This window comes from Gopherus flavomarginatus, chromosome 6 (genome assembly GCF_025201925.1).
Source record: "Gopherus flavomarginatus isolate rGopFla2 chromosome 6, rGopFla2.mat.asm, whole genome shotgun sequence".
Classification (NCBI taxonomy): domain Eukaryota; kingdom Metazoa; phylum Chordata; order Testudines; family Testudinidae; genus Gopherus; species Gopherus flavomarginatus.
This window is the reverse complement of record NC_066622.1, coordinates 68990365-69007115: the sequence shown is the minus strand read 5'-3', so window position 1 is coordinate 69007115 and position 16751 is coordinate 68990365. Positions and strand designations below refer to the sequence as shown.

Here is a 16751-nt window from a genome sequence, read left to right as displayed (position 1 = left end):
GATTACATTTTTGTTAGTAAATGTCAGTAAACATCAATTTCACCGTACACACACGAACCACTATAAAAATATTTCAATCAATGATAATCAAAATGTGTAGATAGACAAAGCAAGAAAAATGCTGCTTGAGAACTTCTTAGAGTTTGATTTAAGGATATTTATTTTGTGTACTTTGACATGTGATGTTGATTAATTTGTGTTTTAACAGTTATAAAACTTTAAATTTTTGAATCTCAACAATTACTGTCACTAAATAATTGTCTGATCCCCTCATTGTCTGACGTCCCCTATAATTCCCCACAACTGTGATAATTTAAATAATAAAAATAGAAAAAAATGCTTCAAAATAAACATCTGTATTTGTAAAAGTTATTTTAAAAAAATCAAATTTGTGAAGCCTGAATATTACGCAAGGATACAATGGAAAATGATAACTGCTCCTTTGTAGCCAAACATGCATAGTATGATTCTGTAAAAACTCTTAGCTTATTGGGTAAACGTACTCATGTGTGTGCCTTTTGTAGGATTGACTGCTGGTTGTGTAAGAGTAACCGGGTTACAGAATTGCTGTCTTACTAACATGAGATCAGTGGATGTTGCATCATATTTGCAAGGACGGGGGATGGTCTAGCTGTTAGAATGGGGGACTGGAAGTTAAGATACCTAAATTAAGTCCTAGCTCTGCTGCAGATTTGCTGTGATATCTTGGGTAAATCTTGTAATCTTTGTGCCTCAGTTTCCTCATCTGTAAAAGGCCTGTAAAATGGCTGTAATCATGCCTACTTCCAAGAACTGATTTTTAACAGTGAGGGTAATTAACCACTGAAACTTACCAGGGGTTGTGTTGGATTCTTCATCACTGGCAATTTTAAGATTGAAAGCTTTTTTAAAATATATGCTCACGTTCAAAGAAGAATTAATTCAGGGAAATTCTATGGCCTGTTACACACCGGAGACCAGACTAGAAGATCATAGCAGTCCCTTCTGGCCTTTGGATCTATGAAGGTATATTGAAACAGCTCCACAATAGTGTGCATTAAAGGCCTTGTCTTGCTGCCATTGGATTCAATGGCACATTGCCATCATTCAGGCAGGATCAGCCCATTAATGAGTGTGTAACCATAGCTTACTTTTGGTGTTATTAAAATAGGTAAAACCATCTGCATCTTTACACAAAGGGCTTGATGGTGCCTAGGCATCCCTTTGTAGGAAAACAATACGATCTTAGTCCTCGCATTCCTGGTATGCTAGGGCTAGTGTAGTCTGACACGGAGAGAGGAATTATACTCCACAAGGGCAATGGAGGCAGCTGAGAGAAGAGACATGGCACTTCCATCCCTCCACACTAGCCACCCATAGGGACACCAGTATAAGGTCAAACACAGAGCATATAAGTGTCCTTAGCTGGACATCATCTTTGCGTTAAACCTAGAGTAATCGATCTTTGCGTGTCTTGCATCATGCATGGATGATCTGTGCACTTGTTCTGGTATCAGCAGTGGCATTTGGATGGCCCGAGTTGGAGCACTTGGGGCAACCCCTTATGAAAGAAAATTTTATGCACAAGGTCACTTTTTAATTTAAGTGCAACCCAGGATCTACTCTAACCATTCCCCGAGGCTCTGCCCACTTCATCTCCCCCTCCCTCTGTCGCTTGCTCTCCTCCACCCTCATCCACTTTCATTGGGCTGGGGCAGCGGGTTGGGGTGCAGGAGGTGATATGAGGTGTTGGCTCTGGGAGGGGGCTCAGGGCTGGGCCAGGGATTTGGGCTGCAGGAAGGGGGTCGGGGTACAGGAGGGGATATGGAGTGCTGGCTCCAAGAGGGGGCTCAGGGCTGGGGTGCAGGCTCCCGTCGAGCGGCATTTACCTCAGGAGATTCCTGGTAAGTGGTGCAGGGGGCTAAGGCAGGCTCCCTGATTGCCCCAGCCCCCCGCGGCTCCTAGAAGCAGCGGACACACCTCTGCAGCTCCTGTGTGGGGACACGTGGCTCCACACGCTGTCCCTCCCTGCAGGCACTGCCCCCGCAGCTCCCATTGTCCAGAAAAGTCTGTTACTTCAGAACCACTGCTGGGAGTACAGTGCAAAGCTGACTTCCCTGAAGGTTTCAGGTATATTTTCCCTATTTTAATGTAGTGTTTCCTTCTTCATTAGATGTTGAAATCCCTGCCCTGCTTCCCTGAAAAGACAGGAATGATAGTCTAAGGCTATGGCTACACTACAGGAACTATACTGGCATAGTTACGATACCGGTACATACGTACGATACATAGCTATGCCAGTAGTGTAGATGCAGCCTATACTGATGGAAAAGGTCTTTCTGTCAGTGCAGGAACATCATTTCACTGCACTCACGGAAGCATACTTCCGCCTACCTAGCCAAGGCCGGCTTTAGGGCAATTCCTCTGATTCCCAGGAATTGGGCCCTGCGCCTAAGAGGGCCCCGCAGCGTCGGAAGAGGGCCCCCACACTCTCCACCGACGTGCCGCCGGAAACAGCAGCAAGCAACTGAGCTGCCGCCGAATTGCCGCCACTATCCTCTGTGGCAGCTCAATCGCTGTTGCTGTCTTTGGTGGCATTTCAGCGGCAGCTCTTTCAAATAGGGTCCCGCATGTCCTAAAGCTGACCCTGTACCTAACTGCATCTGCACCAGCAGTTAGGCTGGCAAAGCTATGTCACGCGGGGGTGGTTTTTTATACCCCTGAGCAACATAGCTGTGTTGTCCAGTCCTAAGATACTGCTACTGCAATGACTTCAGAGCACACTTAGCAGACACTAATTTTTCTGTGACAGTGGGACTGAATTATTCCAGCTATTCTGCTATGGTCTCCTGTTTTGGTTCTTGACCATTCTCCATCTCTGCAAGGCATTTATTCCAAGTACAGACTTTTCCATCAGTACATGCTGGATGTAGTGCTTCTTACCATAGTTAAAAGGACCTATGCCTGACAGTAAGGGTTTACAGGACTGTGTTTAATGCTCAATCCTGCTATTGTACTGTCCAGCACTATGGTATCTGAGCCCTTGAAAGCAACCTCTCAACTTCCACTCCTATGCCCCAGTCTACATGGAGACCACCTGTATTTATGTTGGCCACTCCAAGCAATGAGAAGGAAAGACTTTGGACATATAACACTGTGCATCACGAATTCTCCTTATTTTTTATTAATTGCAGTAGCACCAAGGGACACCAACTAAGGATCGGAACCCCATCATGTTAGGCACTGCATAGATACACCGTGAAAAGACAGAGACCAGTGTTTGGGGATTGAACCATAACTAGAGTTTCCAGCCAATTTGTTTGTGTGTTTTGCTGTATTCAAATAAGCTGCGAATGCATTTCATGCTCATGAAGGTGAGGTGTTGACAGCACTGGACTGAGCCAAGCAATTATGGTTATTCTGCAGTGGCTCCAAATAACTTATGAATGTATCCCTGGGGTTTAATGCGAACCTCCTCTACCTTCCTTACTCATGAGTTGCTGCATGTTTCATGGTAATTCTTAGAACAGAGAATTAAAATTGCTCATTGGTATTTAGAAATATGTTGATTGTTGTGAAGTTTGAAACCTGGTGATAATGAATCTAAATATTTCTTTGATGATCTGTCTAACCTTTGTATTTCTACTATACTCCTCACTGTGGCATATTACCCTGGGGGCCAAATCTTGTAGCACTGTAGGCAAAAGTCCCTTTAGCTTCAATAGGAATTTTGCCCATGAAGGATTGTAGAGTCAGCGTAAGCATTTGTGGGACTAGTACCCAAGTCTGTAGAGCCTGGGACAGCTGATGTTCCCCCAGGAGGCCATGCAGAGCCATTAGGTGCCGCAGGCAGTACTGCCCAAAGGGATCAAGGCGAGAGCACACTGCAGCCTTCGATTGGCCCATGCTCACTGTTTAACCCAAGAGGGTGCCCTAAGAAGTTGTCTGAGCAACTACACAAATTTGTGACTTGCTGCAACTCCAGACCTCACCTCGCTTTCTAATATCCAGTCTCTGACCCCAGGCTGACCCTGACTCTTGCCTCCTGATTCCAGCATGCAATCGCTAACCTGCAGAGGGACAGTGGAGCCTGCACAGACTGAGAGGGGAGTGCTGGTGTTGCCTGTGACTGTAGGAGTCAGGGAGCTGACATGCAGCGGGCACAGACAAGGCTTCCTCATGCCAGGGGTAGCAAGGTGCCTCACAACCATGGGTACCCCTGGAAAGCATCACAGGGAGCACTCAGCTCAGATGAGGAAAGGGATGCGAAAGTGGCATCCTTTGTGCCTCCCCAGTCATGAGCCAGATGTGGGCAGATGCAGGCTGCTCTAAATTCCACCTGCATCCCCAAAAGATTTATACAGCGGCTGGGATTAGCGAGATGTTAGAGAGCCCAGTCATGCCCACTTTGCTCCTACAGCTGTGAGGGGAAGTGTGCAGGAGCTTCTCTAACAGTTCTGTGCCATGGGGGGAGAGAGGGGTCCCCCTAATACTGGAGTGATTCTGAGAGCTGGGTAGACTAGCTGGGGGATTTCATTTTATTTATTTATCTATTTTATGTCGGCAGTGCAGCACAGAGTGGCTGGATCACAACACAAAATCAGAGGAAAGCTGGTTTTGTGAATAATCACTGACCTGGAATTCAGGGGAGCTGGGTTTGATTCTTGGCCCCGCTATAGACTTCCTTTGTAACTTTCTGTGTTGCTTAATCTCTGCTTGCCTCAGTTCTTCATCTCTAAAGCAGGGACGTAATGACGCTTCCTTTCCCTCACGCTTTGTCTCTATTTTTCCTATTTAGATTAGAGCAGGGAAGGTGTCTCACCACAGATATATACAGCATCTATCTAGCACATTAGGACCCTAGTCTCCTTTCAGGCTTCAAGTGTCACCATAACATAAATAATAAAAAGTACTAAGATTTTTGCCTGCTGTTGCAACTACATACGGCAGCATTGGCAGGGGTGGGAAAAAGCTTCACCTTCTTCATACCACATTTTTAATCAATGGATGAATTACCCTGGGGCTGGATTTGTTTTTAACTGTGTCTTCAATGAGTAACTTGATCATTTTGTTTGAATATGACAAGAGCTGTTCTTTAACACTAGGGTTAATTACTATTACCAAAGCACAGCTTAAAGTGGGATGACAGTACTGTAAGCAGTCACCTACTCAGAGGAGTAGATAATTAGGAATATTGCTTAGCCATAGCCAGATCTACATCATGCACTACAACGAAAATTGCTTTGTTTTGGTTTGGGGGGGCGGGGATTTGACTGGTCAGATGTGCAGCACTTAGTTGTGGGCAGACATTACTGTAAAAAAGGTGCTGAGGTCCTTTGCTAACAGGATTGTTCAGAGGAGAAAAGGGAATTAGAATTAGAAGCTATCGCAGGCTTCTTTCTAATGGTGATCCCAGAACTAACTGGGCTTCAGCAGATTATCACGTTCAAACTCACTGTGATTACCTGAGTAACGACACTGGAGATTACACACTGATCCTGCTGAATTGCATCAGACTGGAATGTTGATATACACTATTCACCATGTGCTGACCTTTCTTCTGAGTTGTTGTGGGACAGCGCTATGGCAATATGGAGCAGTTTGCTAATTTAATTCCCAGGATCCATTCTAGGTGCTCTGGATCTGATTCTCCTCTCACAGAAACTGGTGTTCATCAGGAGCAAGTGCACTGAAGTCAATGCAGTAAAACTGTATAAAACTGGAGTTAGTGATGAGGTCTTTTGTATGTAGGATATGCGCTGTGATGTCAGCATAACAAAAAACCTAATACAGTCAAGAATGCTTTGAAAAACACTACCAGCTATTGTACATGTTTTAACTAATAATACTTAGAGACATACTATAACGTGCATAAAAGCTGGAGTAAGTAGCAGCAGCTACACTGTTGTTAAGGTTTTCTAACTGTTTATATTCCAAAGGGGGTCTCTTTCAGTTGTTTATAATGTCCTCAAACTTTTATCTTTCAAATTACTGAAAATTTCTAGGTCTAGTCACTTTCTGAGGTTAAATTTATTTTTGGTTTGGTTTGTGTTTGGTGGGGAGTTTGAGCGAAAACAGTCCTGCTGTTTTTCCATAGGAAGAGATTGGGGTGAAGGGGGGGGAAATACACCTTTTCCATTACAATTTTTTTCAAGCTTTCTTGAACAGATCTTGCACTTTAGAGATTGACATTTGACAGGGACGTTTCCTGAAAAACAGGTACTTATATCAGTGACAATCTGCTTAGATTTGACTGAGTTTTAAGAGTAGAAAAAATGTACTTTGTGCACATCCTCTGTTTTTTATTGTACCACGGTAGATTTCTTTTTGAATGTACAATATCCCAGGTTTCTTTTGGTCCAATGTATGCGTGTGTATTGAAGTTGAAAGTTAATCAATGGATAGTTTCTCCATGTTCTGTTACAGTTGTGGATTTTTGCATAAGAAAAATGAATACAATTTCTCACATGCAGATGGAATATCATTTGGGAAGATTTAAGAAATGAAACAGAGCTTCAGACATTAAGCTTGCAAAGAGAAGCACTCAGAAATTAGTAAATACCACAGTTAAGGTTGTATGTACATGTGCATTACAATACAGTCTTTAATTTTTTGGTCATGTGACATTTTTGTGCAGGATCGCGGTCTCAGGATTACATTTACACTCTGTGTAGCACGATGCCTTTGCAGCACTTTCTGTCCTGCAATGGGAGGGGGGCCAGTCAGGAAGTTTTGGTGGAAGTATTCATTGTTAGTTTAGCTGAGTTGATGCAAAGAGATAATTTTAATGTAACTGTTTCTGTCCATTCTTGGCTTTCACAGCCTCTTAGAGCCTCACTTGGTTAATTTTAGGTTTTCCACTCATGCGGTTGAACCATTTCAGGCCAGCGTTTCTATTCTCCGTCTCTCTTTTGAGGGGTTTATAACTCATCAATAATATTTTACATTGCACTGGAGCCAAAGCATTGCACAAACTTTGGGCTTGATCTTGGTTTCGCTGGGAGTTCTGCCATTAAGGGTTTGCAGAATTGGGCTTTGTATGCATCCAGCACCACTAAGATGCAGCCTCCTCTGGGGAAGGGAGCAGCAACAAACAGTGCACACCAATACTGTTCTACAACGTAGGGGCGGGAGGTCCCCTATTCAGACAAAAATTGCCATAGGGACTAAAGTGATCCCTGTTGTAAAGTCTTGCCATTTTGTTTCTGTTTAGTTTTGTGTTTTTGTTTTTTTTGGGGGGGGCATACTACTCCCTTTTCTGCACCCTCTCCCTGCTCCCCCATGAGAATAACCTCTGTGGGCCGCACGGAGAGCCGTCTGAGGGTTGAATGGTCTCCCTATCACGAAACAGCCCATGGAGTGAGTGTATACCTTCTTCATCCCTTCTGCACCATGCCCAGACACCCTAGGTGTGGGCCAGGCCCGTCGTGAGTCCACATGGACATTGTAGGACTATAGCAGGGTGGTCACCCCACTCCAGCGCTGAAGGGGTTGAAACAGCTCCGGGTTGAGGGCTGCCCTGGGGAGTGCTGGAGAAAAGGGGTTAAAACAGCCAAGCTAGGCTGATTGGAGCAGCAGCCACAGCTGTGTCCAGCTCAGTTAGGGCCCAGCTGTCCCTGACAAGAGGGTTGTGGGCCAGAAGTTGGAGGAGTCTCTCTCTAGGCAGCTTTGGACAGAGATGAACCTTGCTGCTTTACGGAGCAAAGGGTACCGTGGGCAGAACAGTGCTGGGGAAGGGGCAGGCTGAGCTGGGGACCTCAGGCCTGGCAACCTCCCAGGCTATGGCCTGACAGAAAGGCCTAGAGAGGTACTGGGCTGCAGGGAAGGCAGTAGGTCCAAGCCCCCCTTGCCAATGATGAGTGGCCATTACACTGCAGTCTACCCCAGTGAAGAGGGGCTAGATGATGACTGGCAGTAGCCACTGAGGCAAGGGGGGGATAGAGGGTTGGGGGTTCCCCTGGGAGGGGAGACCCAGCGTCTGGGGTACTGTGGTGGGCAGAACCTGAGGGTAAGGGGCACTGTGGTCCGGGAGGGTCATAGGGGCTGAGGCAGGTGAGCCACCAGCCAGCAGAGGGCACTCTGAGCTGGACAAGAGCTAATTCCCAGGATGACCAGCAGGAGGCACTGTGCCAGTGAGTCTCTCTTCTCTACATGGATGTTTGCATGGTCCTTCCTTCCATGGGAAGCAGAGCCGGGATTCGGTCCTGTATCCAGAGTCCATATTGCCAGATACTTCTTATATCTTTTTCTTTCAAGAGCCTGAGATGTATTTATCTCTTGAGTAAACTCCTGTGCTTCCAGTAACATCTGCTTTTTTGGGTTTCCAAGGCACAGTGTAGTGTGCTGTTCCATTGGGTCAATATTTTGTTTTTAAAAGCTTGCTAAATATATCCTGTAGCATTTTAAAAAATCTCATTAATGCACATTTGCATAATTACTGCAGATCCAAATGTCAGCTTCCACACTGATGTGGTGGTGGTGTTTTTGAAAAACAACCACAATGATCACAAAAGAATCATGTTGGGAGACAAGAACATTTAACGTCCGAGAAAAACCTGTTTTGAAGTTGATGCTAAGGCAATAAAACAAAGAGACAAAACTAAAGCATTTCCAAAAAACGTCTGGCACTGTCTTGAACTCACCTCAACACGTGTAGGTGAGGACTCACTCTATTACCAGGGTGTTGATTCACATAGTATAAAATATATGAGCTATGGTCCTCAGGGCAAAGCTAATATAACCAACTGTTGATGTGCAGTTTGTTGGTTTGTCACACCCTTAATGTAATTCAAACAGATTTTGGCTTGATGTTTTCTGTGACTATTATTTTATAGGTGACCCTCTCTGGTAGGATACCCATCTATCTATAAGTAAAGTCATGCAAACTCTGTGGCAAGCTGAACCTAAATTCTGCAGTAAAATTCCTAAAGCTTGTGGCAACTTCATTTTAAATGTACCACAGAGGCTTTTAATAAATTAAATATGGGATTGAATATTACACTCGGTACAGTAGCCCTTGTGCTATATATTTGGATAGTAAACTGTGTATTTAACTCTGTCCCACATATTTAGTTTTTATATGACAAAGATTTTTGTACTGACCCTGTAGAACTGCATTGCAAAAGTTTCCTTTGGGAAGCTTGAGTTTTGGCAGCTGGATAAGGGGCAGTTGAGGTATCTGGTAGTTGAAGAAATGTAGAAATGTGAGGCAGTCTGAGGTTGTGGTCAAGCATATTAGCTGGATGTTTCTGCTAAAGGTTCGACAATAAAAGCATTAGTACTGTCATTTTAAATTGTCATCTTTTGGTTTCAGATTTAGCACCCCACTGAGATGAATGGGGCATTTAGCTCCTTTCAAAACTCTTTTTTTTTCAGGCTGCCTGCAGACTAAGGCAGATGACAATGCACTATTCAGGTTTTCAAGGTTTGCTTTGCTTTGCAACCAAAATGGCTAGAAATATAATTTTACTTTTAAATAAAAGTTGGGATTCTAGAGCACAACTCTGCAACAAGGGTCAAAATACACAGCAAATTCTTCAGCCATGGAATGTAGGGGAGTCTGCCTACACGTTACCCATGTACATAGAGTTTACACATACCCAATTCCTTCATCTGAAATTTCAGAATGGTAGAAACATTTCACATTCACCAATACATGAATGTTAGGTCATGTGGTCCTGTTCCCTGTCAGGGCAAGAATACTCCATACTGTATTTCTGTTAGAGTTTTCTCAATTCTAGTTTTAAATGTGCCAGATGCTGGAGCGTCTACCACTTCCGCATGTTGATTATTCCACAGTCTAGTCTGTTGCTTTTCCTGAGATTCAACCTGAATTTTCCCTCTCTTAATTTCAGCCCAAATGGATGATCTTTATTTTTCATTTGGGTGAGCAGAACTCTGGATTCTTCAGCTGTTGCATTTCAGGCTGTGATCTTGTCAGGTCTCCTCAAGCTAAGTGCTACCAGGGTTTGCCTCCACACAGATGGGAGGCTCTGTCAGTATAAACCCAGAATATAAAACCTCAAAGTATAAAGAGCACATCAGGGAGGGGTCTGATTCAGCATGGGGTGCTCTTTCCTGGGAGCTGGTACTAAACATATGCCCCAGAAAGATGTGTGGGATACTGGACTGTTGATGGCCTAACTCTTAGAAAGCCAAGACCCTGGCCTCTTGTCGTCATTAAATGTCCCATGGTATTTTCAAATAGCAGTGTTAGCTCCTGTGTGCTAGCTAAATCTTAATTAGGTAAATACTCTCTCCCTGTTTAATTCCTCCTTTGAATGAATATGGCATTCTTCATTTCCTGAACTGTTGTTCTTTATAGAGTTTAAAAACTGCCAGGTTCCACCCCAGAGAAGGCTGCATTTTGGTGTGAAGAGGTATGCTCCAGGTATATGAATACCTCTTCCAAGGGTTGTGATGGTGTACACTCATTAGTCAAACAAAGCTCTTTGACATTCAGTGCTTGTCTCCACAAGCCTCACACATCTACAACTAACCCAAGAGCATTGGATCTGATGCAGTATCTGCCCCCAGATACTGTGTTTGATACTAAAGACTGGTGCTTCAGAAAAGCTGACCTGTCATTTCTTATTGCAGGCTGGCAGTCCAACCTCCGTTTCTGCTCCTCATAGCTTCTCTCGAACCTCTGTTATGCCATCCAATCAGGACATCTGCAGGTAATGTTTGTTGTTTGTAGAGCTGCAGTGGGGCCTGTACAAGGACCAATTTATGAAAAAATCATGTACACCAGGAAGTAAGCAATCTAGGGCTCTGATTCTAAATGTCCCATTTGTTTCTCTCGAATACTGTCTAGTGCTGCTCCATGGGATCCACCTACTGTTTGCTTGCTGTGTTTACCAGCCCAACACTAGCCATAATTCTTGTTTCTTCACTTTGATTATACGTGTTCCCTTGTCTAATTGTTTTTACTTTCTGTGCTTTTATTCCACTGTTCTGCATGCAGTTCCAGTGCAGTATTTTCTGAATGTTGTCATCACAGTCCAGTGCAGTCTGCTGTTGTCTTGAAAAATCCTCACTGCCAGAATTCTCTGACACAGGGGGTCACAGTGACAGTAATCTGTCAGGACACGTTACAGGCATCAAAGAGAAACTCCCATGGGCAGGATTGGGTCCATGCGCTCGAGTCTGCTAAAAATGCAAAAGCCGCCCGAGCTCTTAAATTCTCCAAGTCCCTCAACGACGTGGACCAGAAGGCACAGAGCACCACAGAGAGCTCTAACTATGGGGAGCGAACGTGCTCTGAAGGCAAACTGACCCCGACACAGGAGCAGTGTTTAAGGATTAACAGATTTAATCAGAAAGAGAAGAAATCACTCAATCTCAGGCCTTCTTTTAGCAATTCTAAACACTCTTACATGCCGTCTCTTTCCCCCACCTACTCGAGCGCTTCGGGAGCAACCGAGAACCACCATGCGGTGCATATACCTCTCCTGGATGACAAGGTGGACAATGAGACGTCAGCAAGAAGCAAAAAGCTGCTGCGCTACCTCTTTTCCTTCTCCCACAGCTCAAGTGCCAGCAGCGTGCATAAGTTCCATGAACTAGAGAGCTATCCAAGCCACTTCCAAACTGCAAAATCCTCCAGCGTGCTGGTGGAAAGCACAGGCTTCTGCTCTGATGACATGGGGGATGGTGACGTATTCGAGGACAGTGCCTCCGTAAGGTTGAAATCAAAGGAGCTGCGGGCACCACTCTGTTCAGCTGAGAAAGACAGTGACCTAGACTGCCCTTCTCCCCTATCAGAAAAATTCCCCCCTCTTTCCCCTGTGTCCACGTCGGGGGATGCCTGCAGGTTGGTTTACAGAGAACGCCTTCCTCTACCCCCTCCTACACTCGTCGGTGACCTGCTCTGCTTTCTCTGCCTTTGTGTTCTCTCATCTTGCTTTAATATGTGCAGTTTGAGGCCTGCTGTTTTTCCAATGCTTTATTAATCCACTAAGTGGAAGCTTGCCTTTGAGTCAATAAATTCTTTGCAACCCAAAGCAATTTGCTTCACAGCTCCGCATTCCAAAGTGGTTTTATTGGTGCCAAACCCAGGAATATCTGAGAGAATCAGCTACACATATTAAAGGCCAAGCTGAACGTTCTTAGCTTAAAGAGCAATGTGCTTTGCTGACGGTCATTGGAAGATGGGCCATTTAAGTGTCACTTCCTAGATTTGATCAACTTATGTATGATTTTTTTTTGGTAAAGCTTTTTTGTTTATTTCCATGTATCTGTTCATAAAGGGCCTCGGGTGAAAAGCGTAATTCAAGGGCTCACTGTTAGTGATGAGCCAGAACATGGCCCTGATGCGTGTCCATCGTGTGGGGCCAAACAAGTGAGGTGTGGTCTGGATGGACTGTGCCGCTGCAGAAACTTAACCAGATCCGGAAGATATAAAGCCACATCAGAGGCAGCTACCTAGTTCTGCCCCCTCATCTGGGTGCAGAGTCTGCCACTCTGCCTCAGCCTGGTTTTGGGTAGGCACTCGGTATAGTGAGAATTGGCCCCTGTTCTCCTACCAATCATCCTCTCCAACTCCTTTCTCTCCCCTACAAGTGACCCAACCTCTGCAAAGGCCCATAATGTATCCCCTGCTTCCTGACTCCTTTCCTGTTACCACCTGCCTCCCCAATGCTACTCACTCTGCCCCCTTGTTCAGCACAGTCCACCTCATTGCTGCTTCTCATCCCTGGGCCCCAGTGATACTTGCCAGCCCACTTACCTTCACCACTTGGCTCCTCAGCCAGCAGTCAGAGTGCAAAGTAGCAGCTGGGTCACAAGGACTCAATAAGGGTTTCCGACAGTGGGTAGGTGGGATGCTCCAGAAGATATTGGTCCCATCCTCACTGACCTTCTGCACTCGTGCCCCCAGTGTTATTCTTCATTAACTTTTTAAAACAACCTCATAGGAAATTAATTATCCATCTGCTTCCGTGGCAATATGCTGAACCAAGTGTCTCCGTTAACTGGAGCTTGAAATGGAATTGGAACTGCAGTACCTTGGAATGGCAACGTATTGGGAGAGGAGCTACTCAGTGCCCACTAGGTTAATCGATAGGGAATATGGGGAACCTTACTGTAGCTGTCATTGGCAGCCATTGCAAAGTGAGTGAGTTGAGATGGGCAGAAGATCTAAACATTCCCAACTTTGGCAAGAGTCAGACCAGAGCTTTGCAGCCTGAGTCCATCTCTTGGTAACTTTTACTAGAAATAATCCATCCCAGAAGGCAAGATTCAGGCCTCATAGGTTAGCCCTTCATGTTCTTGTGGAGTTTGTGTGGGTGTGGTGGTTTCTGGTTTTTTTGTTTATTTGTTTTTTTTTTTTTTTTAATTGTAAACCAGAGTTAGGTTTACACCTCTGTGAGCATGTTCTGTCATGGGAAGTGTCCGTACTGCTTAAATGCCACACTCAGTAAAGTACTATTGTTCTGGTAGACAAGACGATGCGTTGTAATTTCTTACCCTGTTCTTTCTCTTTTCATTATCAAATCTCTTTCAGACCTTATGTGTCTGACCAGTGAGCTAGAGAGAAATTGTGTAGTTAGCAGTGTTTGTGCTCAGTTATTGTGTGTCATATTTTATTTTATTTGTTGGTATTTCTTATTGATAAATTTCTTGGTTTGAAATGTATGTCGTTTGGAATCTTCACTGGTTGACCGTGCCTGATCACAAATGTTAAAAGCCTCCTCTACGTTGTTTTGGTTTTCCCTGTCTCTGCTACTGCCTCCTAATGAGCTGCTTTGCTCCTGATTCAGGATATGTCACCGTGAAGGAGATGAGGAAAGCCCCTTGATTACCCCCTGTCACTGCACAGGAAGTCTTCATTTTGTGCACCAAGCCTGCCTGCAGCAGTGGATCAAGAGCTCAGACACCCGATGTTCTGAACTCTGCAAGTATGAGTTCATCATGGAGACCAAATTAAAGCCCCTACGAAAGGTACCAAATGGACTAAAGGTAAAAAATCCACTGCTATCTACATACTACACAGACCACAGTGAGAGATTATGTCATACTCTATCAAAAAAACTGAGGAACCACCTGATCAGCATCCTATACAGCAAACAGGAAAACATCAAAAAAGAGCTCTCCAACCTGGAGACTCTCATTAATAACCAAACTTCTATACAAACGGACTTCACTAGAATAAGACAGGAGATCTACATTACTCACTTCACCTCTCTTCAAAGGAAAAAGGACTGTAAGCTGTCTAAACTCCTACCTGCCACATGGGGCCACAACAGTGGTACCCCTAACCCACCCAGCAATATCGTCAATCTATCCAACTACACACTCAGCCCAGAAGAAAAGTCTGTCCTATCTCGGGGACTCTCTTTCTGCCCTGCCACCCCCACCAACATGATACAGTTCTGTGGCGATCTGGAAGCCTACTTTCGCCGTCTCCGACTCAAAGAATACTTCCAGGACAACCCTGAACAGTGCACTGATACACGGGTGCCCTCCCACCAACAGCACAAGAAAAAGAACTCCACATGGACTCCTCCTGAGGGTCGAAATGACAGCCTGGACCTATACATTGAATGCTTCCGCCGGCATGCACAGGCAGAAATCGTGGAACAACAACATCGCTTGCCTCACAACCTAAGTCGTGCAGAATGCAATGCCATCCACAGCCTCAGAAACCATCCTGACATTATCATCAAAGAGGCTGATAAAGGAGGTGCCGTTGTCATCATGAACAGGTCTGACTATCAAAAGGAGGCAGCCAGACAACTCTCCAATACCAAATTCTACAGGCCACTTCCCTCAGATCCCACTGAGGAATACACTAAGAAACTACAGCATCTACTCAGGACACTCCCTACACTAACACCAGAAGAAATCAACATACCCCTAGAGCCCCGACCAGGGTTATTCTATCTACTACTCAAGATCCACAAACCCGGAAATCCTGGACGCCCCATCATCTCGGGCATTGGCACTCTCACTGAAGGACTGTCTGGATATATGGACTCTCTACTCAGACCCTATGCCACCAGCACTCCCAGCTATCTCCGTGACACCACTGATTTCCTGAGGAAACTACAATGCATTGGTGACCTCCCAGAAAACACCATCCTAGCCACCATGGATGTAGAGGCTCTCTACACAAACATCCCACACACAGATGGAATACAAGCTGTCAGGAACACTATCCCTGATGATGCCACAGCACAACTGGCTGCTGAGCTCTGTGCCTTTATACTTACACACAACTATTTCAAATTTGATGACAATATATATCTCCAGATCAGTGGCACTGCTATGGGCACCCGCATGGCCCCACAATATGCCAATATCTTCATGGCCGACCTGGAACAACGCTTCCTCAGCTCTCGTCCACTCACACCCCTTCTCTATCTACGCTACATTGATGACATCTTCATCATCTGGACCCATGGGAAGGAGACTCTGGAAAAATTCCACCATGATTTCAACAGTTTCCACCCCACCATCAACCTCAGCCTGGACCAATCTACACGGGAGGTCCACTTTCTTGACACCACGGTGCAAATAAGTGATGGTCACATTAACACCACCCTATATCGAAAACCCACCGACCGCTATGCCTACCTTCATGCCTCCAGCTTCCACCCCGGGCACATCACACGATCCATTGTCTACAGCCAAACACTGAGGTACAACCGCATCTGCTCTGACCCCTCAGACAGAGACCAACACCTACAAAACCTCCACCAAGCATTCTCAAAACTACAATACCCGCACGAGGAAATAAGGAAACAGATCAACAGAGCCAGACGTGTACCCAGAAGCCTCCTACTGCAAGACAAACCCAAGAGAGAAACCAACAGGACTCCACTGGCCATCACATACAGCCCCCAGCTAAAACCCCTCCAACGCATCATCAAGGATCTACAACCCATCCTGGACAATGATCCCACACTTTCACAGGCCTTGGGTGGCAGGCCAATCCTTGCCCACAGACAACCTGCCAACCTGAAACATATTCTCACCAGTAACTGCACACCACACCATAATAACTCTAGCTCAGGAACCAATCCATGCAACAAACCTCGATGCCAACTCTGCCCACATATCTACACCAGCGACACCATCACAGGACCTAACCAGATCAGCCACACCATCACTGGTTCATTCACCTGCACATCCACCAATGTAATATACGCCATCATATGCCAGCAATGCCCCTCTGCTATGTACATCGGCCAAACTGGACAGTCTCTACGGAAAAGGATAAATGGACACAAATCAGACATTAGGAATGGCAATATACAAAAACCTTTAGGAGAGCACTTCAACCTCCCTGGCCACACTATAGCAGATCTTAAGGTGGCCATCGTGCAGCAAAAAAACTTCAGGACCAGACTTCAAAGAGAAACTGCTGAGCTTCAGTTCATCTGCAAATTTGACACCATCAGCTCAGGATTGAACAAAGACTGTGAATGGCTTGCCAATTACAGAACCAGTTTCTCCTCTCTTGGTTTTCAAACCTCAACTGCTAGAACAGGGCCTCATCCTCCCTGATTGAACTGACCTCGTTATCTCTAGCTTGCTTGCTAGCACACATATATATACCTGCCCCTGGATATTTCCATTACATGCATCTGAGGAAGTGGGTATTCACCCACGAAAGCTCATGCTCCAAAACGTCTGTTAGTCTATAAGGTGCCACAGGATTCTTTGCTGCTTTTACGAAAGGTAGGTCCAAGGACTGGTTCCAAAGAAATAGTTTGCCTTAAAAGTGTGGCACTGCTCGCAAAAGTGACTCTTTTTTTAAACATGGC

At 45.2% G+C, this 16751-nt stretch overlaps 1 protein-coding gene across 1 annotated transcript in view; it reads left to right on the top strand.

Moving 5' to 3' along the window:
• Positions 1-16751, top strand: part of LOC127053883 (uncharacterized) — a 412316-nt gene that overhangs the window by 352150 nt on the left and 43415 nt on the right. Inside the window, exons 3-5 of the mRNA XM_050959235.1 lie at positions 10579-10658; positions 10946-11794; positions 13743-13923. Coding sequence (XP_050815192.1) covers positions 10579-10658; positions 10946-11794; positions 13743-13923 — 1110 coding nt within the window. The remainder of the gene's footprint in view (positions 1-10578; positions 10659-10945; positions 11795-13742; positions 13924-16751) is intronic.